General features: G+C 41.1%; 4 protein-coding genes across 8 annotated transcripts; 2 read left to right on the top strand and 2 right to left on the bottom strand.

Moving 5' to 3' along the window:
* Window positions 1-1267: 1267 nt before the first annotated feature.
* Window positions 1268-6721, bottom strand: LOC148327504 (proline-rich transmembrane protein 3). Of its 2 annotated transcripts, none has more exons than XM_088309451.1 (4): window positions 6663-6721; window positions 5895-6077; window positions 4942-5325; window positions 1268-3506 (listed from the first exon to the last, which is right to left on the bottom strand). In XM_088309451.1, exons 3-4 carry the CDS (start codon window positions 5300-5302, stop codon window positions 1936-1938), a joined length of 1932 nt encoding a protein of 643 aa, XP_088165577.1. In that variant the 5' UTR covers window positions 5303-5325; window positions 5895-6077; window positions 6663-6721; the 3' UTR covers window positions 1268-1935. The 2 variants fall into 2 exon arrangements, with proteins under 2 accessions (XP_088165577.1, XP_088165578.1); XM_088309452.1 differs by lacking the exon at window positions 6663-6721 and adding an exon at window positions 6519-6631.
* A 609-nt stretch (window positions 6722-7330) lies between these two features.
* On the top strand, window positions 7331-16607 carry LOC148327503 (transcriptional regulator QRICH1-like). 4 transcript variants are annotated; one of them, XM_088309872.1, is made up of 12 exons: window positions 7331-7603; window positions 8766-9025; window positions 9100-9174; window positions 11076-11195; window positions 11859-12962; window positions 14012-14171; window positions 14261-14415; window positions 14512-14626; window positions 14722-14830; window positions 15494-15633; window positions 15711-15801; window positions 15881-16607. In XM_088309872.1, exons 2-12 carry the CDS (start codon window positions 8777-8779, stop codon window positions 16062-16064), a joined length of 2502 nt encoding a protein of 833 aa, XP_088165998.1. In that variant the 5' UTR covers window positions 7331-7603; window positions 8766-8776; the 3' UTR covers window positions 16065-16607. The 4 variants fall into 4 exon arrangements, with proteins under 4 accessions (XP_088165998.1, XP_088165997.1, XP_088165999.1 ...); XM_088309871.1 differs by having other exon boundaries at window positions 7331-7684; XM_088309873.1 differs by having other exon boundaries at window positions 7331-7765.
* Window positions 16608-16663: 56 nt separating this feature from the next.
* Window positions 16664-19076, bottom strand: rpusd4 (RNA pseudouridine synthase D4). Its single transcript, XM_088309270.1, has 6 exons — window positions 18306-19076; window positions 17992-18199; window positions 17716-17809; window positions 17185-17335; window positions 17012-17109; window positions 16664-16939 (listed from the first exon to the last, which is right to left on the bottom strand). The coding sequence occupies exons 1-6, from the start codon at window positions 18829-18831 to the stop codon at window positions 16742-16744; spliced, it is 1275 nt and encodes a 424-aa protein (XP_088165396.1). The 5' UTR covers window positions 18832-19076; the 3' UTR covers window positions 16664-16741.
* An 86-nt stretch (window positions 19077-19162) lies between these two features.
* Window positions 19163-24003, top strand: LOC148327501 (WD repeat-containing protein 82-like). Its single transcript, XM_088309332.1, has 9 exons — window positions 19163-19543; window positions 19829-19929; window positions 20747-20813; window positions 20954-21053; window positions 21128-21244; window positions 22461-22616; window positions 22697-22766; window positions 23021-23163; window positions 23650-24003. Exons 1-9 carry the CDS (start codon window positions 19383-19385, stop codon window positions 23680-23682), a joined length of 948 nt encoding a protein of 315 aa, XP_088165458.1. The 5' UTR covers window positions 19163-19382; the 3' UTR covers window positions 23683-24003.
* The last annotated feature ends 1138 nt before the right edge of the window (window positions 24004-25141 follow it).

Below are 25141 nucleotides of genomic sequence, written 5' to 3'. Positions count from 1 at the left end.
ACATCCTGGCACTTCTGAAAACAGATCCATCGCATCAATTTAGCGAGGCTCCTTCCAGTGGCAGCAAACAGTATGATACGCAGATTTCTATGAATGGCAGGCTAGTCAGGCTAATGCTCCTGCTTAGTCGGAATAGACTATGAAGACTGGTTGGAGGGATGATCTGAAATTCCACACAATGGCATCTTCTGAGAGGCGTAGTATGTTGGTAGAAAAGGGTGTGGGTAGTAAAGAGGCTTTTGCTGTGGAGAAAAAGATTTCCCAGAGGGATACAAAACGGGGATCTGATAAGCACGGGGGTAAACATGTGGTCGTTGGAGCTTTGGAACGGCGTTTTCTGGACCATAAATGGTTTCAATTCGTCCATCTGGCAGCTTCATTGGCAAGGACTGGAGAGACTGTAAAGGAGGATTATGAAATTGTGGCTTTGGGGAGGAAATGGGCTTCGCTTCATGATGTGTTGGGACTTGTGTGGTTAGCATGACCTCTGTGGCGGTTGTGTGAGTAGCAGTAGTGGTTGAAGGAGGTATTGGAGTAGGTGCTGATTGGTACTTCCAAGGTGCCAACGGGAAATGTGGACCATAGCGAAATCCATAATGTGGCTATATTAAGGCCGAGTGAGCTGCGGTGTTAAAAGCTGCCTAATTAGTTGGCCAATCAAAAGAGGTTGCGACGACACCTGGAGGAGGTGTTCATCGTTGATTGGAGATAAACTATCACTTTTTTAAAATTAATATGTGGTTTTTTTTACATTTATTTTGTAATCCAAATTGGGTGGCACGGTGGACGACTGGTTAGAACGATGGCCTCACAGTAAAGAGGTGCAGGGTTTGATTCCGGCTCCGGCCTTTCTCTGTGGAGTTTGCAAGTTCTCCCTGTCCCGGCTTGTGTTTCCTCCAGGTTTCCTCCCACATTCCAAAAACATGCATGGTAGGTTGATTGGACACCTTGAATTGTCCCTAGGTGTGATTGTGACCGCGAGTGGTTGTTGATCTTCGTGGCCTGTGATTGGCTCACAACCAATTCAGGGTGTACACCGCCTATTGCCCAAAGACAGCTGGGCTAGGCTCCGGCACCCCCCCGGAACCCTCGTGAGGAGAAGCGCCTCAGATAATGGATGGACGGATGTAATCTGAATTCATTTGCGACCAGCCCCACCTCTCACCCAAAGTCAGCTGGGAAGGTTCCCTGGTCACATGACACGTGAATGCAGAAAGGTGCTAAAGAAAATGGAGGTCAGGTTAATACAATGGGTTTTATTGAAAGCATCAAATTCAGTAAAAAAAAAAAAAAGAACATTTACATGAAATGATTACAATAGATGCAAAAACTCCTAAGTGGTAGCAGGTCATCATTCCGTTCATTGGTGCATTTTAAACACGCTGCAGGAAGCACAAATTTGAAGCGTTATAAGGATGCGACAATATTTGATCAATGTGTAATTATCACAAGTTTATGAAAGCGTATCACGATGATTTTATACAATACCTTTTATTCCGAGCATCACAATCAATAATATGATTGGTATTCCTTTTGAAGAATTATGGTATCTAAATAAGATGACATGCTGCAAACTAAAAATTTCTGTCATGATAAATTGACTGGACAATCGTTTGTTTACAAACAACAAGAATTGAAATACATTTTGGAACCACTTTCAACTTTTCATCCTAATCATTCATCTTTTCGGTGCATTCTTTTTTTCGCTTCTTTCATAATATTTCCAACACTGTTTCTAGTGACTTTGTCCTGGAGCCCAACTTCATAAATGGTGTCTCAATTGTGTCATTTCCTGTACACTAGGTGAAGTGAACTGAACACAATTGTCTTGTTCTTCAGATCAGCAAATAATAGAAATGAAGAATGAATCATTCGGATAATAAGGGAAATCTAAGTGTGCAAAATGCACCGGGAAAGGGATCATTGACAAACATGTCAAAGGTCTGTGACATCTTCATCAGACCAATCATCTTCCTGATATCTTTTTGGTGAGTCCTCATTATAACAGTGTCCAGGACCTGCATTGTTTAAATGTGTCGGCTCTCTGGCTTGAAAGTGGTCCAGAGATGCAGGGATGGATTCTGTATCCATCATCCAGCCGTAGCCCACATAAGCTGGGGGGAATGTCGCCGTGCCATTTTCTCCATCAGAATGCGTCCAAGAGGGAGGAGGAGGTGTGAACAGGCTTCCGGCCAAAAGCTGTCCGTGATGAAGAGTGCCGTCAGCGCCGCGTCTCAGGTTAATAGGAGATGGGGGCCTCGTGTCAAATTCTATAAGCGAGAGAATACATTCTCGCTCACCAACTCTTTGCCACATGAGTGTAGCCTGCGAGTCGTAGTTGTTATTGCCAGAAGGCTCGCGCTTGTATTCTGATACAATGACAGAGGGTTGATCGTCATACGGACACATCAAGCTATTGCTGAAACTTGCTGGTGAGAAGTTATGCTTTGCCAGGTTGTTCGGCATCAGCTTTCTCCATTTCTTCTCAGTCCGTTTGAGTTGCCCTTTTTGGAAACTGGCCAAGACCTTGTCCCACAAGCTCGTCGTCTTGGCCCCTCTGTTAAACACCTCGCACCTGCTACGCCTCCTGGCAGGCATCCAGAAGATCCAGGATCCCAAAACGAGCAATGAGGAACCCCAAGCTAACTCAAGGATTCTGGCCCAAAACTGGCTGAGCCACCAGCACCAACCGAAGCGCCTCCAATTCCCCATCAGGCCGTAGAGCCAGAGAAGACTACAAATCTGAAGGTTGCAGCACATAATGCCAAGGCAGGCACACACGGCCATCACTCGCTTGGCGCACCTCTCGATCCTTTGCAAAGGAACCCCATGAGGAAGCGACGACCTGAGGAACATATTTGAACGGCAAAGGGACTTCACGAGTATTTCGAGGCAAAATGGAAGACCCCAACAGAGTGACAGAGTCTGCAGCAAAAGAGGGAAGAGTGGAAAGAAAGCAGTGAAATATAAGTCTGCTCCCAGCAAAACAGTGCAGTGTGACACAAGCAGCCCCACAACCACCTGAGGCTGCTGCAACATGACTGGGAAAAGGAATAATTTGAACCTCCTGGGAGTAACAAGTGTGAGGGTGACCTGAGCCCAGAGGAACAGCTGCAGGGGAATATTCTGCAGCGCTGCCAGCGTAGTGTGAGACACAATCTGGCGAGTACCATAAGGATCCAGTAGCAGGTGAATGGCCCGCAGAGCGCCACTCACAATAAGAGCGCTGTTCGCCAGCATCAGAGCACCACAGTGGGGGTAAGGGAGAGTGGAGGCACCGGCCATTCCTAAAATGGCCACGGATGCCATCAGAATGAAGAGGCTGGCCGAGCCGAAGACGTGGATTTCCCAGGCGAACGCCAGCGTGCGCCGCATGTCGTCCCACAGCAGGTTGGTGCCATTGTAATTGGTGAGAACAACACAAGGACTGGGGATGCAGGCTCGTCCAGATGCGGATAAATTGCTCCCCGAGGAAAATACATGGGTTTCAACGGAGTGATCCACACCTGTAAAAAAAAAAAAAAGAGAGGATAAGTCTTATATTTTATAAACCATTTTTTTAGTCAAACTAATTGCAGATTAATCATATCTTGAAGCAATTTAGGCAAATGGGGTGCACTACTACGGCGTCCAGCAGAAGCACGTTTGACTCCATGCTAAGCAGTTTTCTACCAATAAACATCACAATATCAGCTATGGTTAGTTGGACTAAAGCGATGAAGACCTCCACAATGGCTCAACTCTCTAAGTTTCCATTATTCTAACACTGGGGAACAATATGAAAAAAAATTCTGCTGAGTTAGATATTTATGCTGAACATTTGCAGTCATTTTTTTTCAACCTTGTGAAATTTTTTCTCCAAAGCGCACTCTCGGATAAACAGAAATTCACTCATTAGCTGTAAAACTGCTGATTAAAAAAATATTTTGATTTTAAATGATATATACAAAAAAACATCCTGACTGCCTATGACATTTTTTTGTCTAATTTTCCATAAATAGTGTCCATAATTTGATGAAACTAAAATAAGGTTTGTGCAGCAACTATTTTTCATTGCCTTCAACTGCAATTAAATTAATTTAAAGCAAAGAACCACATTTGGTAACAGAAACCAATGTAACTTAACTAATGCCACATACAATAAGAAAAAAATGCATAAACTGTATAATCAATCAGATCTAATGAAGGAAACATGAAACGACGACGTGCCTTGGATGTTCTCATCGGAATCATTCAGTCATCATGAAAATGTAGCAGAATAATGAAGTCTTATTATAAGCGGGCAAACATTGCAAGCATGCATACCATACTCTGAAAATGTGTTTTCTTCATTTTATATGATTTATTTCCCCATTGGATGCAGGCGATTTTGCCATGTACCACACTCCTCTTCTAACTACAGCAAGAGTAATAAGTGATTGAAATATAGTAAATCAAAAATTGTCTCTCAGAGTGGCACTATTAAAATGATTAAAAGGAATATTCTATTTTTAAAATCATGTTGAACAGTTTGCATGTTTCCCTAAAACTGCAGTCCACTCAACAACAGTGGATAGTTGTGGAATACATTTTGACACTTGTGTTTGAAATTTTGATCATATGATGAGTGCAGTTGGGTGTTGTCAAGCTTAACGTGTCCACATTGTCCTAAAGAAATATCAATTGATTTATAAACCTTTCAGAAAATGTAAATGTATTTGTTAAGATCTGGCTGAATCATGTTATGAAATGAACATCCACCATGTGCTCTTTAAATGCAAAACGTCAGTCAAAAAAGTCCACTATTTTTTTTTTTTTTGCAAAAATTGTTGGCTTGACAAATATGCATTTCCATCATCATTGCATTTTCTTGATACAATGAATATGAAGTTCAATGGAAACCTTTCGGGGCAGACAGAAATTGTGAGGTCTCAAAGGCACCTTATCGCAATTATCACATACCTGCTTGAGAATAATCCTCATCTCTTGAACGTCTGCCTTCCAAAGATTGATTGAGTATTGTAACGGAAGAATTTGCGTTGGCTATTCCAGTCAGCGAACGAAGGAGAGTAATGGTCGAAGCTCCAGTCGATGTCAACTCTTTTTGCTTTCTTGTTTCCTCTGTAATAGGAGGGATTGCTCGATCCAAAGTATTTCCAGCGGCCTGCACGGTGCTGTTCCCTCCGACGCCTTCACTCACTGGATGGATGATGCGCTCGGTGCTTTGAGTCCTTCCAACTGAATCGCCGCGTGAATCTGAAAAGGTTCCAAGTGAAGGGTGACACAATGCCAGAGTAATGATGAGCAGAGAGGAACACTCCATTCTTTCCCAGTTGAATCCAAAACCTGTAGAATAAAGCAAGATGAAAAATATTTTCAGTAATGCATATTAATTGAGCACTGATACGTTACACAATTTTTTCTGAATATAATTTTCACGTTTGAAAGGTGCCTTATTCTGACATTTAAAACCACATTAATAGATGGTTAAGCAGACAAAAATAAACATCCACAAACCGGATCTTCAGTTCAGTTCAGTGCACAAGACCCAATCTCTAATCCACTTGATTTATACACTACATCTGTTTACGTTTCTGCAGAAATTCAACATCAAATCACAACATTTTTGTGGCCTTCTGCTCTACAACAGCCGCGTTAAGTTATTGCACCACAATTTGTCTTTCATATTTGAAAAGATGATATTCAACGCCCGATGGAATATGAAACTCTGGAAAACTGTGTAGCACATCAATGGAATGACAGTATTACAAGATGCTATTTTAGAATCAAAGTTCACTATTTTTCACACCCTCAAGCAGCTAAAATGTTCATGACGTTCTACATGCAAGCTAAAATGTCTGAATCTACTTGACACAACATGACTAAAACAATCTTTTAAACAATTAATAGGATACCTGAGAATCTTTGGGTCTTCTTTTAAAGCATCAAGTAGAGCTGTAGCTGGTCCATAGGTGCCTGATAAAGTTCACCACAGAGAGCTTTCAACGCTGTGGACCATCACATCATGCCTTCAAGCTGGCGTCCTATTCTTATTACTGCACCGGCTGCTTACTTGGCAGTGTCCCATAATGGGTCAGCTGCAAAGAAAACCCAACAACAAGCACAAAGCCGATGTGGCGTAAATGCATGGGTGCATTCTCAAAGCTCGTGCATTCAGGTGAAGATAAAAAAAAAAAAATCAAACAAAACTTTTGAAGGATATTCGCATTTTGAAAGTAGCCCCTAGGCCCCACCTGCCACTGTCTATAGCAGTTATGGTCAGGTAAATCCTTCCCAAAAGGATTAGATTAAGATTCTTACGGAAGCACAGAATCACATGAAGTAAAGTGTACAAACTACACCCAAACGCACAAGGAGAAATGCATTAACTCGAAAATGCCACTTTACGTAGCGTTTTTATCATGTTAAGATAGTTTGACTAAATGAGATGATAATAATAATAATGCAAACAACGCTAGACAGATATTTGTAATACAGAAAAAAAAAATGTAATAATGCTCTGATAAACATAATCATACACAAAGTACAGGAAGACCCAGAGTCAAAGCATCACAAACACTTGCAGAAAACCTGTCAAAAAAGCACCGGAATAAGAATTAACTATTTGCTGCCCACGCTCAATGCACACTTTCTATGCTTAGGGCAAATCTATCCCGGTCCACCTTAAGAGGAATGAAGAGGCCGCATGAAGAGGAGCTAGCAGGAGGAGGCCCGCCACCGCACACGCCGGGCTCTTTAAGGGGGACTGGCTAAATTAGAAGCTGTTAAAGGGACATGCCTTCCACTTTGTCAAGCAACGCCAAAACTGTCTTGAATCAAGTTTAGCATGCAGCATCATTCAACAATTGGTGCTCTTGAATATTGTTGTATTTGTTGGCCTATTTATTTAGTTTAAACCTCAGTCAAAAATATATATAATATTATATTTTAAAATAAAATATTTTTAAACATATTGTATTTGCACAGTAAAGTCAGATTTATTGCTCTTAAGAGTAATCGTTTATCTAGACATTCACAATTTGGTGTTCCAATATAAAATCTTTCTAAAAGGACTTTTAACGTAAATATTTCAGACAGTTCGCTGTGTGCTGCTTATCAATTCCACAACAGTACTTCTGCATTACAAGTAATGTATCGTGCTGCTTCTCAGGAACATAAAAAAAAATAAAATAAAAATGTACTTAACCCACTGAGAAAATCAGCATATAAAAGCCGATTTTTAAATACTTGTAATATTAAATTGTTACTAAATGTGTGATTTTGTTCAGGGCCCATTCTTCTGTCAATTTTTAATCACATTTTTAATCACGGGTGGGACCACAAAGAACGCAGCTGCATATTTTGTCGTTGACAATCTTCATGCATGTGGATGAGTAAGGTTCGCTTCTTTGCTGGTGCCCGGTTTCCTCGTTAATCGACATCGAAAGCCGCCTGGTTTTCTCCGTGCAAAAAAAGAAGACGCAGACGTCAGAGACCTCGCCTGCCTGCGTGCTCACCACCGCCGCTGTGAAATTGTTGTTGCAAACTAATCGTAGCATTGTTGGCGGAATTGCATCTTCTGCCGCTGCATGGACTGTGCGACGGGGTGGATGGCATGCTGATGGTAGCTGCTAGACGATTATCGGCTTTTTAGTTTTTAAACACCGTGCCTTGGCGGAAAGGAGACGATTTCGTTTTATTTAAGGTAGCATGACAGGATCCGAACGTTAGCACTAGCTAGCGTCATGTTGTCTGATGTAAAATTGGAGGCTTGTTGCGTTACAAGGTGACGGCTCGTGTAGTTTAGTTTTTGCATATTACAGTCAACGGGGTCTAATCATGTGATATTTGACATATTCATGGAGCTAGGTAACCATTTGGGCCGAGGATATTTATTTCGGCTAGCTGTGTTATGCTATGCTAACTTGTTAGCAGTTAGCTTAGCTTATGTACGTTCGGTTTGAACGTGAGCTGAAGCATGGGTATTTTTATGCGTAATGTGCGATGTTTAAAAAAAAAAAAACATACGCAGGAACTGGTCGTTTTCTCAAAATAAAAAGTTGACGATCGTAGCAATTATTTAAACACGACGGCGCCAGTTCATCATATATGTTGCCATTCAAAGGTCTAATTTTCTTTCATTTTGTTTACGTATGTGCGTAAAATTAATGGCAAAGATGAATGATTTACATAAAACCAGCACGGTCTGACAGATCATATAAGGACGATTCCAGTGATCCAAGTAACATTCCTGTGACAAATAATGCACCAATACTTGGCCAACGTCTTCATGCAAAGACAACGTATCGAAATTGTTGTTGTTAATTGTTTTTGAAGCCGAGATTCAAACTTGAATGATAATTAATCTATGCCTGTTTTGAAAAGGCTCATCTCATTGGAAAGCTCGCTAAACACAGAAACGGACTAATAATGATTAATTAAAGTTATATAAAGCCAGGTTCCCAAGTTTGCATAAAACTGATATAATAATGGTCAAGTGCAAAACTGATGCACTGAACAGTCAGATGATGTGATTTAATTTGGCACACTTTATGAAAAAAAAGGTAAGAGTCAAGAATTTACACCATCCAAAGGTTGTTAAAAAATGCATAGCATATGTAAGGCATTTGTAGTTTGATAGAGTTCATGAAGTAAGTGTTGGAAGTGAAAAAATATAAGCCGTCATGACAGGTCAGTGTAACATAAGAGCATTTTAATTAACGTGTTTGTATAACTGCTTGTAAGGATATGTGCTAAGAAGATCCCCTCTTTTGATTGTTTTCCAGGTCCATTGACAATGAACGAGCAGGAGGCTGGTGTGGTTTCGTTTGACGAATACGTGCGCCAGAAGGCCCGAACTGTACCCCAGCACAGGATGAAGGAGTTCCTGGAGTCCCTCTCCAAGGGGGAGTTCAGTCAGCAGGGAGGGGCGACCACCACCACTACCACCACCACATCTGCCATGGTTTACCAGGAGCAGACAAACAACTGTGTTTACACTGACAGCACAGAGGTAGCTGGCTCTCTCTTGGAGCTGGCTTGTCCGGTAAGAGTATCCTTTATTGACTTCTTTCATTAGTTATATTGAGTCCAATGTGTTCTAATTACTGCTTCTGACAGGTCCAGCTTACCTCTACAGAGATTTCACCTCAGCTTTCCATGCATTCAGAACCAGAACAGCAGCTTCAAGTGCAGGTTTGTTGATACACCTGTATCATTATCTGTTGTTTAATACCAATTGGTGCCCAAAAATATCTGTCACGGTGAAATCAGTTTGAAAAGTAAATGGCTGCTGACAAAAATAAAAGTGCTGCGTTTTCTCTGGAGTCCAAATGATAATAAATTAGCACCAAACACCATGTAGACTCCTTTTTTTCCAGTAATTTGTCGGGTTTATATTTCTTAGCGCAACCCCCCGCCATCCCTCCCAAAAAAATGATTTCTCTTTATTCATGTGACCCAGGCATTAATCAATGCAATGTAAAGTCCGCGGGCCCATCCAGCCCACCAAAAGTCTTGTTCTAAGATAAGATAAGATGTCCTTTATTAGTCCCACAATGGGGAAATTTGAAGTGTTACAGCAGCAAAGATATAGATCACACAGAGTCGGCGGCGTAATGTAGCCGTTAATGTATAACATTAGCAGCAGACATTCATAAAAAGCATGCAAATATTCACAGTATAAACGTATCTAAGTGTAAGGAAACACTCCTAATGCCTGTCCATTATACAGAGGGGGAAACACTGTAATGATAAAAACTACTGAATGATTGAAAATACTGCAATGATAAAGATATTACACTGATAAAAGTACTGTAATGGTGAGAGTACTGAAATGACAGGAAAGTACTGCAATGATAGAAAATACTGCAATGATAAAAGTACTGTAATGGTAAAAGTACTGCAATGATAAAATATACTGCAATGATAAAAGTACTATAATGGTAGAAGTACTGCAACGATGGAAAAATACTGCAATGATGAAGTATTGTAATAGTAAAAGTACCGCAATGATAGGAAATACCGTAATTATAAAAGTACTGCAATGATAAAAGTACTGTAATAGTGAACATCCTGCAGTGGTAGAAATACTACAGTGATAGAAGTATTGTAATAAGAATACTGTAATGGTAAACAAAATACATCATTGGTCAATATTTAAGTACACCCTTGGCTGAAAGTACAGTAGTAGTGTATATTGCATTCTAGGACTGCACAATTGCACTAATGCCCTGCCGTTTGTAGGCCTGACCCAATGTTCTTGTTAAAAAGTCTGACAGCAGTCGGCAGGAAGGAGCGGCGAAATCTCTCTTTGGTACAGCGAGGGTGTAAAAGTCTGTCACTGAAGGAGCTGTAAAGTGTTCTCAGAGTGTCATTGAATGGCCCTCACAGTGACCATGAAGTCAAACAAAAACATAAATCATATGATGTTTTTATTTTGAAAATTGTACTTTCATTTTATGTGCACACGTGTGGACTCTAATACAAGCAAGGTTGTGAGCAAGAGTTACATCTTATGTCTGCAGTGTTGCCTACTGCTGAGTGACTTTTCCGACTTCCCTAACAACATTTTTTTCCCCAAATAAGAGAGATGAGCAAAAATGGCCGTAGTTGTCCTAAGTGTAAAGAAGGAATTCTAATGACCGCTTACAATTTGGTTTTGTATTGCAACAACGAATATGCTTTTTCAATGACTTTAAAAATTATATAGAACAGAACAAAGTTGAGGTTAGCATGTTGTCTGGGCCCTCGGCGAGCATTCCAATTTCTTATGTGGCCCCTTTGCAAAATTAATTGCCCACACCTGCTTTAATCCAATATTGCAGTGTTACACAACATTTATTGAGATCAAATTCTACATTACGGAAATCTCACGGCACACCACCGAACCAAAATGAGCTGTAAAGAAGTGAAAATAAATAGCTCTCTGATTGTGTCAATCAAAATGGAGCTTTGGAAAAGTACACAGGGTATATTAAAACAAGTTAGAATTTTGACTTTGTTTGAAGTTAGTCCCCCCCCCACCCTTCATTTCAAGCAGTGTCATTTGTGATAGTTTGGCTTGTTAATCTTTCTTTTGTCTTCAATTGTGCCAGGTCCAGATCCAGGAGCAGTCGGTCTTGCAGATGGCCACGTCTGCTCAACAAGACATGCAAGGAATGTCGACGACTCAACTTGTGCCACAGGAAGAGCTCACAGAGGAGCAGCAGCAGCAGGTACATATCAAAATAAAGTGCAGTGGAATCTTAGCCAGCAAACTCTTGATTTTGTTTGAAGTTTGGAAAAAAATCCCATAAAAATCCCCTTTATTATTAGTACAGGCAAACATTTTGAAGTTATATTTTAATGTTAACTGTTTTACAAATGAAGAAAAATGATACCTGTTTAATTATAAACGCTTGCTAATAAAGATTTACTCATTCTTTGATGATGCAACAAGGATGAATAGTGCAGAGGGAGGCTTGTTGATAAGAATTAATATGCATTGCCATATTTTTCTTTGTCGCGCATAAACATTGTGACAAACAACTTGCAATATATTACAAATGTACAAAGAGTATTTTTTTGTGGGTGCCTGCATGGCAAATCAAGATTAAATGTAGCCACTTTTGTACTGCACATAAAGTTCTTGTATTATTGAAAATGCCGCCACAACGGAGACCTGTATTCAGTTTTCCGACAACAGAATAAATTCAGTTTCTCATTATCTTACTTGGCCAGCTCGGCTATCCTTCTCTTTATTGACAAAACACTCAAAGAGCTTGGCCTTCGCTGCCAATTGTAAATTTCCAAGTTCCACCGTACACCTTCAAGCTCATCATAGAGCTTCCATGATGCCATTCTGATCGCTTCTTACGAAACATTTTCTGTTTGACCAGATTCAGGCACAGCTGGTTGCAGCTGTAAGCGGCGAGCAACAGATTCAGTTGGCAAGTGGTCACCAAATCCAGCTGCAAGGTACGCAGCAGATCCAACTAGCGGATGGCCAGCATATTCAACTGGAGGCTGGCCAACAAATTCAGTTACAAGGCGGACAGCAGATTCAGCTGCCGGGTGGTCAGCACATTCAACTGCAGGGCGGGCAACAGATTCAGCTACAAGATGGACAGCAGATTCAACTGCAGGGTGGACAGCACATCCAACTCCAAGATGGACAGCAAATCCAACTCCAGAGTGGACAGCAGATTCAGCTGCAAGACGGGCAGCAAATTCAGCTACCAGGTGGCCAACACATCCAGCTCCAGGGAGGACAGCAGATTCAACTGCAAGATGGACGACAGATTCAACTCATGGGAGGACAGCACATCCAGCTACAAGATGGACAACAGATACAATTACCAGACGGTCAGCAGATCCACATCCAAACCATAGAGGCCATATCTCCTCCTCCGCAACAGAACTCTCCCAGGGAGACCGAGAGGCGGCCCGGTACCGTCCAATCAGTTCTTCCGCCCGCCAAGAAGCGCAAGGTCGACGCTCCCTTGACGGTGTCCTACGCCGTCCCTCAGGGGCAGCAAGTGGCCACAGTCGTCGCCATCCCTCAAGGGCAGCAACAAAACTATGTGTCACTGCGGCCTGATTTGCTCACAGTTGACAGCACTCAGCTGTACAGTGCCACGGGCACGATCACCGGCCCCGCAGGGGAGACGTGGACCATCCCCGTGTACTCCACCGCTCAGCAGCAGGGCGTGACTCACATCGCCATCCCGCAAGAGACGTACAACACGGTGCAACTCGCCGCCTCCAATGGCAAGCCCGGTTCTTCGGCGAGGTCTGCAGATGTGCAGGCTGTGTCAAGTGGGACACAGGAAGAAATCGTACAGACGCTGTTTCCCGCCCAGTTCATGAATGGGAACATTCACATCCCGGTAGCTGTCCAGACAATAGGAGGGACTTACAATACAACGCAGTCGGTGCACATATGGGACCCCAGTCAGCAACAGAGCCAAGAGGATGGAAATGAACAGCAAATCCAACTTCAGGTTAGATCTGTCCTTTTGTCGCTTTTTATTCTGCAACATACGTGTGCCATTCACTTTATAAAATACGAATACGCCAACACTGTGCTTGAAAAGTGAAAATGCGCATGTCTACTTAGACAAGCTGTAAGCGATCAATAACCTCTTTATTGTGAAAATAAGCTTTAAGGCCCCCACCTTAAAAAAAAATAAAATCCAGCTAGTGTTGTTTAGTCTTTGTCCCACTGACGCTTACATTCTCCAGCTTCCTTCCACTGTCCCACCCAACCACTTGTTTGAAGCGGCGTAGTTTGACAGCCCCCTCCAAAAGTATTGGAATGGCGAGGTCACTTCCTTTGCTTTTGTTGTGTTCTGAAGACGTGTTTCAGATCAAAAGATGAATATGAGACTGAAGTTGAGACGTCCAACTTTTATTTCACGGCGTTTACTTCCAAATGATCAAAATGATCTGAAAGCATCTGCTAAATTGATCATGTACGGGAGCCATCGTCTTATTTTATGCCTAGATACGTATTGATATGAAATGCATTTCTCTTGATAGCTGCTGGCTCTCCGACCGAACGCGGTTCTCGGCAGACTTCTGTTAAGTCGATTGTACACCTAAGCACTTATTTTGGATCTTTCCCGACTCTGTATTTTACTTTAGCGATTAGCACGCTTAGCGACTCCTCTTTCGCCTCCAACTTGTTTGTGATAATTTTCGTACTAATGATAGCTTGGCGCCTGGCATTCAAGCAACAGCCAAAGAAATTACTTCTGGTACTACGGGCGACAGCGCAACGTTTTTTTTTTTCTGAATCAATCAGTGAGGCGGTAGTTAGTTTGACTTGCTTCGTGAGCGTGGGGCAAAAAAAAATGCAGCTTTGACGATCTCGAATTAATTCGGTCCCAAAACGATAAATTCTTAAACGCTAATGGTAGCTGTAGAATAAATTCTGAGGTCTACAAAACCATTTTGTTTGGCAATTTACCTAACAAGTTTGAAGGCATTTTTCTGAAAGGAGTAATGGTTTAAAAAAAAAAAAAACATTCATTGTTTTTGTCTTGTACAGGAACAAGGAGAAAGCGACGGTAATGCTGAACCATCAGCAGAAATTTTAGTTCCGATCTCACTGAAGCCTGATGAAGGCCTGGAGGTGTGGCGCCTTTGGGTCAAGAGAAAAAATGCCGAGCTAAGCAAGCAAGACCAGACAAAGCTTGCCCCCATTGGACGTAAGTCAGCTTCTAAAATCCCAGCCAGTGAGTTGGTGGACCTTGAAAAGAATTTGTGCAACAACAAATGCTGACGTCTGTGTGTGCAGGTCGCCAACCGCTGCGCTTTCAAGAAGACTTGATCTCCAGTGCAGTAGCTGAACTGAATCTTGGTCTTGCACTCATGACGCAGGAAGCCAGAGGATCAGAGGAGGAACAATTTGCTCCAGATGTTCTTTATTATGTCTTCTTATGTATACAAAAGGTTCGTCATGTTTTTGCTCCAGCCTGGTAATTGAATGCTGCATGTGGTTGAAGCACTGTTTAATTGTATTTTATTTTATTTTTTTTTAATGTATAGTATCTCTTTGAAAACGGACGCGTGGATGATATTTTCTCTGATCCATACTACACTCGATTCTGTGAGAGTTTACATAAAATCCTCACGGATTGGAAGCCCAGTGTTCACCCTCTAGGTAAAAAGAAACAAAAAACTCCCATCACTAACCCTTTTCATTATTTGTATATTTTAGGACATGAGGAATTAATTTTGTGTTTGGCTTGTTGCAAGGTTACATCATTCCGAGTCATGTGACCGAGGAGATGCTGTGGGAATGTAAACAGCTTGGTGCACATTCACCGTGGACTTTATTAACAACTCTGATGTACTTCACCACAAAGTGAGTTTTTTTTTCCTCCTATGGTGCCGTCCATCCTAATCGACTGCAATTTTGTCATTCACAACGTCTTTTTAATTATTTGTAATTACTATGTAGCTGTAAGTTTCTTTACTGGCATGTTTTTTAACATCATGATTTGTGGCTGACTGGTATAGACTTTTTTTAGGATGATTCTTTTTAATTATTTGTAATTACTATGTAGCTGTAAGTTTCTTTACTGGCATGTTTTTTAACATCATGATTTGTGGCTGACTGGTATAGACTTTTTTTAGGATGATTCTCGGCTGATATTTGGCAGAATAAAATTTCCGACAACTGATTAATTTGAAACATGTTAAAATGTAAAAATCTGCATTTTATTTATTTGCGGCGACATGCGGTGATGATGGAATGTCCTTATTTTGTAATATATATTAACGTGTAAAAAAATAAATGTGCAAATTTCCTACCTATTTAAGAGAGCTAACATCAGATTAAACAGTCGGCCTGCAATGATTGCGGTCAACACTTTTTAGCACAGCACACAGAGTAGACAAGAACTCGCTTCACTGAATGGGCAAGAAAGAAAGAGGATTTGCTGCGATCAATGTTTTCTGCTATTCGCGGCAAGGCTCAGACCTGCTCGGTGTAGATTTTTAACACTTTGCGATGGTTTTGCCACAGGTGTTTTCGTCTGCTAACACCTGAGCAGCACCTGAAGGTGGCTTTCTCCAAGGTCTTAAGACACACCAGGAAGAACCCCACCAATGCAAAGGATAAAGCAACTACAATCCGGCTCCTGAAAGGGCAAAGTTCACATAAAGGTACTTTGTTTGCCACGTGATTAAAAAAAGTATATGTATCACTTTGTTTTTAAATGTTTGTGTGGCTTAACATACAGGATCAGATGACTTGTATGATGAGCAGATCGAGGATCCAGAGAATCCACTTCGTTGCCCGATCAAACTTTATGACTTTTATCTCTTCAAATGGTGAGTTGCACTCAAAACAAATAGTCTGCGGATAATATTTCTGCTTTTACTGTAACTGCCTCCCACCCTGTCGTTCCAGCCCTCAAAGCGTCAAAGGTCGTAACGATGCATACTACATGACCCCTGAGCCCGTCGTGGCGCCAAACAGTCCCATGTGGTACTCATCTCAGCCCCTCACGAGTAAGCAGGTGGAACAAACGCTGGCGCGTATCCTGGTGGTCCGAGAGATCCAGGAGATCATCGGCGCCGCTTCCGAGAGTTAAAAGGAGACGAGTGACGTGGAGCCAGAGGAAGATCGTACAATTCCGTCACTGATTGTTGACTCTGCTGCCCTCGACTTGGCTCAATAAATCTCAACAAATCACACGGAGTTGTTGAAGCCCACAATGAGAGAAATTGTCCTTTTAAAGTTTTCAGATGAATTCATGGTTCAAATCAGGAATGTAAGACTGGACTAGGGGGTGGAATGTAAACTGCACAGGTTTCAAGTGTTTTCAAGATGAGGGTATTTAACCGTTTACTCTTCTTTAACCTCATACTTTTTGTTACCATGCCAACCTCCTTGCAGGGACCACTGCTCACTTTTTTTTGTATTGTGTTGATATGTACAAAGATGACCTTGTGCCTGTTTTCAAAGTGTTTGATCTAAGTTGTCTCAAGGTAAAGTGCTACTTTGTAGTCTTTCGGGAGACTAGAAACGTTCTCAGGTCAAAGGTTGTGATTGATTGAGAGACTCAAAGACATTTTCAACATCGTTGTGTACAGATGATTAAATACAAGGGGACAAGTCCTTGCGTAGGAATTCATGTTGACCACTGTGTTCTATTTGTCGTTCATATTCGGATGCCTCAAAACCAACCACACAAGTTAACAATTTATTAAAATTGCGATACACTGTACAGTATTTGAATAGTCACACTCAAAGTCACAAAATAGCCGTTTAATCTTTTTCCTCAGGCAAAGTTAAATTCAGTCGTTTAAGTGTTTGCGTGAAGAACTTTGGCAGGGGGGAGCGCACGCTGATGATGCCCTCACCGTATTTGGGAAGTATCAGCTGACGAGCGTGCAAGTGAAGCGGAAGATATCGGATCTTGCTTTGCTCAAGGCCAAGCTTTCTCAGCACGTGCTGCGGTAATTTCTGTGGGTCAAAACATCAGCCAATAACAACTGAGTTAAAAATTGCATTTTATCAAGCTGACATTTAAAGTACCTGTGGTGCCAGTCTGCTCCAGTGGGAATATTTGTGATCGCCCAAAATAAGGCATGACAATGCAAATGCCATATGGACCCTCATTTGGTGCTTCACCCCTGTGGAAACAAGGCAACAACTTTTTTTTTTAACCCCCTCTGGAAACTTTATTAATTAGATCCAATCTTCCTCACCAGTAAGAGGCTGCAGTTCCACAAGGCTACACCCTCCATAACTGTCCAGGACTTTGTACTTTGTGACAGCAGGAAGAGACTGGCGATTGGCTCGGACTTTAGTTAGTCCACTGCCGGTGTCATTCATTTTGTAAACGGGGCTTAAAGCCATCTGCGATTAAAAAAAAATAGGGCTGTCAAAATTAAAGTGTTAACTCAAGATTAATTTAGAAAAATAACATTTTAACAGATTATTTATTGAAAAAACTAATTGCATATCTTGCAAAGACAAATTTAAACTCTATACCACATCAGGTGTACATCTTTAGCACACCGTCTCAGAACAAAACACCACGCGCAAGTTACCACCGGCCCCTGCAAACCAACACTTCTGGAATGCGGTGCTTGTTGGCAGAACCAAATGTATAAAACAATAGAATTGTTTCTAAGGAAAATTCCTGTAAAGATGACACAGTTTGGCTCGCTATATTTGTGTGTGTGTGTGTGTGTGTGTGTGTGTACACCATATACAAAATACAATAGGAAGTCTACCTTGTAGTGAGGCTGAGAACCAGTGATTTCCCTCTCGATGATTGGAATGTCAATCACGCCTTCAGATGGCACTGGCACACCCACAGTGATAAGCCTGTGGACACAATTTTGTTCATTTGTGCTGTTTCACTCACTATTCCATACACTAAAATATCTTCCCATTCACATTCTTGTGACCAATAAGTGAATAGAGCGGCCAATTGGGGCAAATGAGAGTTCGATTCAAATTTGGACTACTGGTGTCACTGCATGCTTATTCAGGACAGGAAAACTGACCAGTACTTTCTCTGTACTTCATTACTTCTGTTGAGTTCCAGTACGTGAGCTGCTGCTTCTTCGCTCCTTGCCAGCAGGAGAGCACCTGTCATCTCCTTCTCCAGGCCCAGACATGGCAGCAGCTGAGAATCGGACCTGACCTTCAAACCATCCATCATTTTGCAGAGGACAGGAATCACGGAGGAGATGGACGTCACCCCAGAGGAATCTTGCAAAACAAAAACGACAAAGGGACAGAATATCAGAATCAGAATGCCCTTTATTGTCATTGTACAACGAGATTGTCGATTGTGTACTTTATTGAATTGTTTTACCTCTGACGGGAACACCATACGGTTTGTTGATGGCGACCACGTGCTGATCCTGGTATAGCACGCCTCGGCTCAGGTGCTTGGCCAGCACGTTGGGATGAACATTTTGAAGCTGCATACTAAACCGTTTTAAGCCAATCACCCTCTTCTGTTGGGCGGACACGTTGGGCTCCGGTGCCCGAGCATTGGAGCCCTCCTGCCGTAGGGTTCGAGCATTGGACCCCTCCTGCCGCGGCTTTCGGGCATTGGACCCCTCCTGCCGTAGGATTCGAGTATCGGACCCCTCCTGCCGCGGCTTTCGGGCATTGGACCCCTCCTGCCGCAGCTTTCGAGCCAAATCAATTGCACGAAGCGGAGCTTTCTCTCCTGTCCCACCATCCGGAGCTTGCTTTGCGGCCGTGGTCTGACCCCTGCCCAGGTAAAGAAGCGCCGTTCCCGAACATGAGTGGCACATTGTCGGTGTTTTTCTCGCCGATCGGAAAAGTAAATTCCAGTCACCGATGAATAATTTTTTTGTGCAGCGATTCATCGTGGTCCTTGGAGTTTAAAAGATAAATTTAAACTGTAGACAACCATAGCATGGTAGATAAGCGGGTGTCGCATCTAAATACTTCCGGTATGGTTGTTAAAGCGCAATAGAAAGAAAAATACAACCACAGCTCAAAGCTATTTTAAAAATGAATTAATGTGTAATATTAAACATACTGTAGCAAATCCTCTCAAAATGTTTCACCATTTCAATAAAACAATTGCAAAAGCTAACTAATATATAATTGACTGACTAATGACTTCCGGGTTTGTGACGTAATTTCCCTCCATATTGCTGCGTTCGTTTTAGTACCTTGCAATAGCCGACATTATGGGCGGTTATTACAATCTCAATGCGACTGATAGAACCCGCCTTTTCCAGAAGTCGCTTGTGAAAAAATAAACTTCCTATTGCTTGTATTTTTTTGTTTTGCGCTGGTCGATGGTTTCCACGCAGTAAAATGTGCAATGCATAATTTTTAATCGAATTCCGAGCAATTTGGGTTTGATATTGTACATTTTATAGTCAATTTTGTGTAGCGAGTGTGCAACATGTATATCACGGACAACGTGTTGAGGAGTTTCAGGGTTGCGAGGAAATATCAACAAAATTCAGATAAAGTAAATTGTGTGGTCTACAGTCACGATGGCATGAGCGCAATATCAAGTAGTAATGACGACAGCATCGTTTTGTATGATATCACGAAAGGAACGTAAGTATGCATTACAATGCTATATGGCTTGTCAATTTTATTTGTGTGTGAGTGAGTCTTGGGTATGTTGGAAATTAGGGCTCTAGTGTAACTCGTTATTGTGATTCTAGTTTGCGTTGACGCTATGCAAAAGAAACAAACATTGTTCAATAAAGACCCGTTAGCAGCCAATATTAATGGTCTTTGATTACTCATTACCTTGTGCAGGTAGTCGCACCTAGTGTCATGATTTGTGTATAAATGTGCGTTTTTGTAGTGTTTAATTTATCAATGATCTCCTCTCAGGCCTGTTCAGACGGTGTACAGCAAGAAGTATGGAGCGGATTTAATCCGTTACACAAACAAAGATGCCCAAAAAGTAATCTACAGTTCCAATAAGATGGATGGTAAATAAAACAACACTGTGGATAAGAAAATGTGGAATGATTTAAATATGACTGCCCTACATTTTTGAACGACTGTGGTACCTTGCTTTATGAATTCAACTGCACTTGTTTTCCTTAAATCACCCCCCCCCCCCCCAAAAAAAAAATATCTCTACTATTGTACAAAACAACCCCCAAATGTGTAATTTTGAGCAAAATAACCTCACAAATTGGTTTGAATTGTAAAACAACAACCCTGAACGTTGGGTCAAATTGACCCAAATAGAGTGTTCATTGTTTTTTTTTTTACTCTGGTTGGATGTCGCCATTGTTTTCCATTGAAGCCCATCTTCCGCATCCACCTGTTTAACTCCAAGTGCCCTCATTTCTGATTGGTCAATCGTGAATGGGCTAATTTCCAGTTGTGTCATAATCAGCACTGCTTTGGGCCAATCGGTCTAGATTTACTTCCTAATGTGTATGACTAATAGTTTGGCTATATGTGAGTCCATTTTTTATTTGCTCTACTAGGCTGTGTTCTTGCTCGGTTTTACTTTATGTCTGTGACTTTCTGTGAAGCCTGTTATTGGTCAGGCCTAGCTGAGTTTAACACAATTCCTGAGTTTTTACTGGAATCCAGTAAAATTGGCACATTTATGGTTCTCAACATTAACAGTATATAAAAGTCAAAAGAAAGAGAGCCACCACAATTGCACGAAAGTCAAGGCAAAAAAATCATCCAAGCGACAGCTTGTATCAAAAAAGTCATAAGACAGGCCCTTCGTAATTTGAGGTACCACTGTGTATTTATTTATTTATTTTTCTGTTTGACGTGTAGATACAATACGGTATTTGTCACTGACTGACTGCAAGTACATCAGATACTTTTCCGGTCACACTGCAAGGTAAGTAAAGGCACCACACATTTTATTATAATAAAAGTGTTATACTGATTTAATATCGCGATTGTTCCAAGTTCTCTCGCTTCATTATGCACTTTCCCATGTTGCCTGGCATGCTTTCACGGTCCATATTTGCTTTACAGAGTTACGTCTCTCTCCATGTCATCCGAGATGGAGATGTTCATCTCTGGTTCGTTGGATAAGACAGTCCGCATCTGGGATTTGCGCACTGAAAACGTTCAGGTGAGTCAGATGAAAGCAGATTCAAATTTTAAATAGCCATGTGTCGTTTTTTTTGTTTTTATTTTGTGTTCCAGGGTCAAACCGAGCCCCTCGACAGACCCATTTGTTCCATTGACCCAGAAGGTCTCATTTTTGCAGTCGGAGTGGATTCACAGTCCATTAAACTGTACGATTTCCGCTTTTTTGCCAAGGTACTTGAGATATTAGTTCTGTGTTTGTTAGCTTGTTGTAACTTTTGTTTTGAGGTGTTGTCTGTTAAATAGTTCATTATAATTGTATATTTATGAGTGGTCCGGTATTGGATTCTGGAGGTATGATAACCGTGAGCAAAGCTATCACCATATCACGGTACTAAAATTGCAGCTCTAAAATATTGTCATTTTTCTTTCTTTTTTTTTTTTGAATATTTGAATAAATAAAAAAAAGATTGATTTTTTTCCATTGAACACAGCCTATGTTATTATTAAAGAAAATATGGAATCGTTGATACATTACAAAACATGTACCATGTTGAGAATGAACAAATGTATAGATAAATGATACAATTCTTATTCTGTTTTAATTCATAGTAAGTCACAGTATCACGTCATTGGTAAACTATTTGTAAAACAGACCCATGGGCTGCTTATGTTGTCCTTGGGTCTAACTAGTACCTGCCGGTGTAATTGAGGTTGGCATTTATTCGGGATGGAAGGCAACTATCTTTAATCACGGGAAGGGGAACCTGGGACGGTACAGGATATAAACTTCACGGAAGCAGACGGTAGTGGGATAGATCCACAGCCATATTTAACATAGCTGACCTCCAAAACGGGAGCGGTTCAAGAGTGGAAGTCATTCTGAACGGGAGTAGGACAGAGGACAGTTGTGGTCGTTGTTTTCACCGGGAGCGGGACGGGACAGTATTTCATTTTATTTATATATTTACTTGTATACTATGGACTGGGACGGGACGGGAGTGAAGATCCATTCTCGTGTCAACCTCGAGTTTGCAACTCCTCATCCCTCCCCTCTCTGCTCAGCCAAAAAGGGAGAAAAAACCCCACTAGACTCTCATTAACTTCAAAGAAGCGTCTTGTAATGCGTCAAACTAAACCCTTGCTAAGTGTGTCATCATTTGTAGATACTGTAGATGTTAAATAGTTGGCTGCAGATGTATATGAGTTGGTAGTGTTAATATGATATCTTTGGCTTGGAAGCAGGCAGTGACTGTAGTTCTGGTGTGGCACTAACTATACACTTGCTAGCCAATAAGACAACAAGAATGCGAGCGTCAAAGTGAATAGGAATACATTTACACTTTTATTGAATAAGTGTGGCTTTACTTCATACTGTTAGTCATGTTTTGAACATCAAAAATATACCATTGATTTTCTGTGATTTATTTATTTATTTATTTTCAAAAAGGGCCCATTTAAGTCCTTTGATGTGAAGCTGAATCGTTCCTGTGACTGGACTGGACTGAAATTCAGTAATGATGGCAAACAGATTCTCATCTCAACCAATGGAGGGATGATCTGCATCCTCAACGCTTTCACTGGAGACATGATGCACAAGTTTTCTGTCAGAGCCTTCCTCGCCTGGTACGAATTGTTTGTTGAAATCTATTCTATTTGAACTGGTGTATCGTTGCGCATTTCAAGGGCTACAACAACTGCAGAGGCTTAAACCTGGAGGCATGTTTCACCCCTGACTCCCAGTTTGTCATGATCGGTAAGCCCTTTTGATTTGTTTTCTCTCTCTCTCTCTTTTATTTCTATGTAATCCAAGGTCGTCATTCTATCAGTACTGATGGAAGGCCTGCCTGTCCATCACTGACAGACGCTTGTTTTTCTGACGAATGACGGTTAACTTAAAAAAAATAAAATAAAATAGGGGGAAAAAAGTACTGACGGAAGTGTGTTTTCTCTCTCTCACTGTCCGAGATTTGCCAAGTGAATTGAACACACCGTCTACTCCCCTGATAGGCTCAGAGGACGGGAGAGTCCATATTTGGAGCACAGAGAATGCGATGAAGGTGGCTGTGCTGGATGGGAAACATCCGGGACCCATCAGCACTGTGCAGTTCAACCCCAGATACATGACTTTTGCCACCGCCTGCACTAACATGGTGAGATAAGACAGAATGCTTTGGTCGACCCTGCGTATATGTGCTTTGACATGCAAGTTGGTGCAGTATGTAAACACAGATAGCCTCACAGTACTGACGTTTGGAATTTTTGAGTCGCTTATTATTACAATTATTGTTGCTTGTTTTATATTTGCGGTGGTAATTGGTTGTAATTTTCGTTAAATATATCCTTGTGCTTGAGGCACCGTTGCTGGTTTGCTGTGCAAACCCACCACGTTTCGCTTTCAGAGCGGCGTCCATGTTGTTAATGCCAAAATACGTCATTGGCACTGAAAGCAATAGGCCTCATTGCGCAATGCTAAAGTCGATGTGTTGACTAGTCAGTTCAATCCAAAGTGTCCATAGCAACCTTACATTTTTGTTACAGCCGCAGCGGGAAATAGTCGTCCATTGATTAAGTTGACTTGTCTCCATCGTGATTCAGATTCTTTCTCATACTGTCCTCTTTTCTTGGCCTCTCCACAGACATTTTGGCTCCCGAGTGTTGACGACGTGTAAAGATTTCTTTAGAACTTTGCATCAACCTATTTTGTAATTCAGTCATTTGTAACCTATTCACTTTCTAATGTTAATGCACAGTGTGCCAACATCAGACACTTTACTAACCGTTTTTAACCTCAGACTGATGTTGGCAAAATTTGTGTATGCTGTGTATTTCTGTTTTATGATGGTTTACATAATAACTACTTTTTGAAAATTTTACCACGTTTTTTTAATTTTTTTTATTGTATTCTCAACAGTTTGGGATGTTGTGTTTATTCATTTGAATGTTACAACTTTAACTGTTCAAAAATAAATATTTTTTTTACTTTGTGATAATCCTGGGTTATTATTATTATTTCTGGAAAAGTGCAAATCATACGTACTATTGTAATGTCTTTCTCCACAGACATAAGAGAAACATTTTTGGTCAATTCCAACAGTTAAAAAAAAAAACACTGAAAATATGCAATATGACAATATGTGTTACATCCATCAGTCTTAGCAAAAAAAATAGTACGACTTTCAGACTTGTACAGGGGCCCCTCAATGATTTCTACTCGTCCACCAACAAATGGCCAACATTTGATTTTGATCAAATCCGACAGTTTACAAAGGCTGAAGCCTATTTTTCTTTTCCAAAAATTGATTGTATTAGTTAAAACGGAATCGTTGAGCAAATCTCATTAGCTTTAATCTTTTTATGTGCGTGTGTGTGTGCGCGCGCGCGCGTGTGTGTGTGTAGGGGTGGGAGGCTGTTCATATAAAAAATGTATGAATGCTTGGGTTATGTACTCGCCCCTACATGAATAATACACAATCCTGTCACAGGTAACCTCAACAACTACACTTTTGTGAGTCTACCCATGAATGTGAACTAGCACATTGTGTTTGTTCATAATTTGTTTCTTGGAACGAGATGCTCCTTTGCACGGTGTTTAACCTCAACCTGCTTTATGTACGATACCCTTTAGCACCCGTGCAGGTCCATCGGAATGAGGTAGTTTGTATACATTGATTTGAGATTATTTATTTTTTTTGACAGTCAAAGCTGTTTATTATACAATTTGCATATGAACATACCTTAATTAATTCACGAGCAAAATGCCATTAGGGTAGCAAAGTGCTTCCTTCGTGGGTTGTCATATTTTTTTTTTGTTTTTTTTGCCCTTGGTATTATTGTCAGTCAGAAAGCAGACACTTTGTTGAAATGATTGTATTTGGACTTCTTTTCTCTTTTAGCACTAAGACAATATAAAGACACATGTCTGAATCCGACGCTTTATTTCTTCAACTCACACGGACAAAGTGAAATTTCCACAACAGTTGCACGTATCCCTTCAGATAAGAAAGGCTACGCAAACTGTCGTCTACTCAGTCGACAATTTGTCTATCTCATTTAATCGATAATCTTGATCATAAAAGAATGGAATGTATTTAGCAATTTCAGTGTGTGTATTTAAGTTGATTTCTGGCA

This window comes from Idiotropiscis lumnitzeri, chromosome 11 (assembly GCF_059441095.1).
Source record: "Idiotropiscis lumnitzeri isolate Australia: NSW breed Sydney's pygmy pipehorse chromosome 11, RoL_Ilum_1.0, whole genome shotgun sequence".
In the NCBI taxonomy this organism is placed as follows: Eukaryota; Metazoa; Chordata; class Actinopteri; order Syngnathiformes; family Syngnathidae; genus Idiotropiscis; species Idiotropiscis lumnitzeri.
The sequence above is the reverse complement of the archived record's forward strand: the minus strand, read 5'-3'. Positions and strand labels throughout refer to the sequence as shown.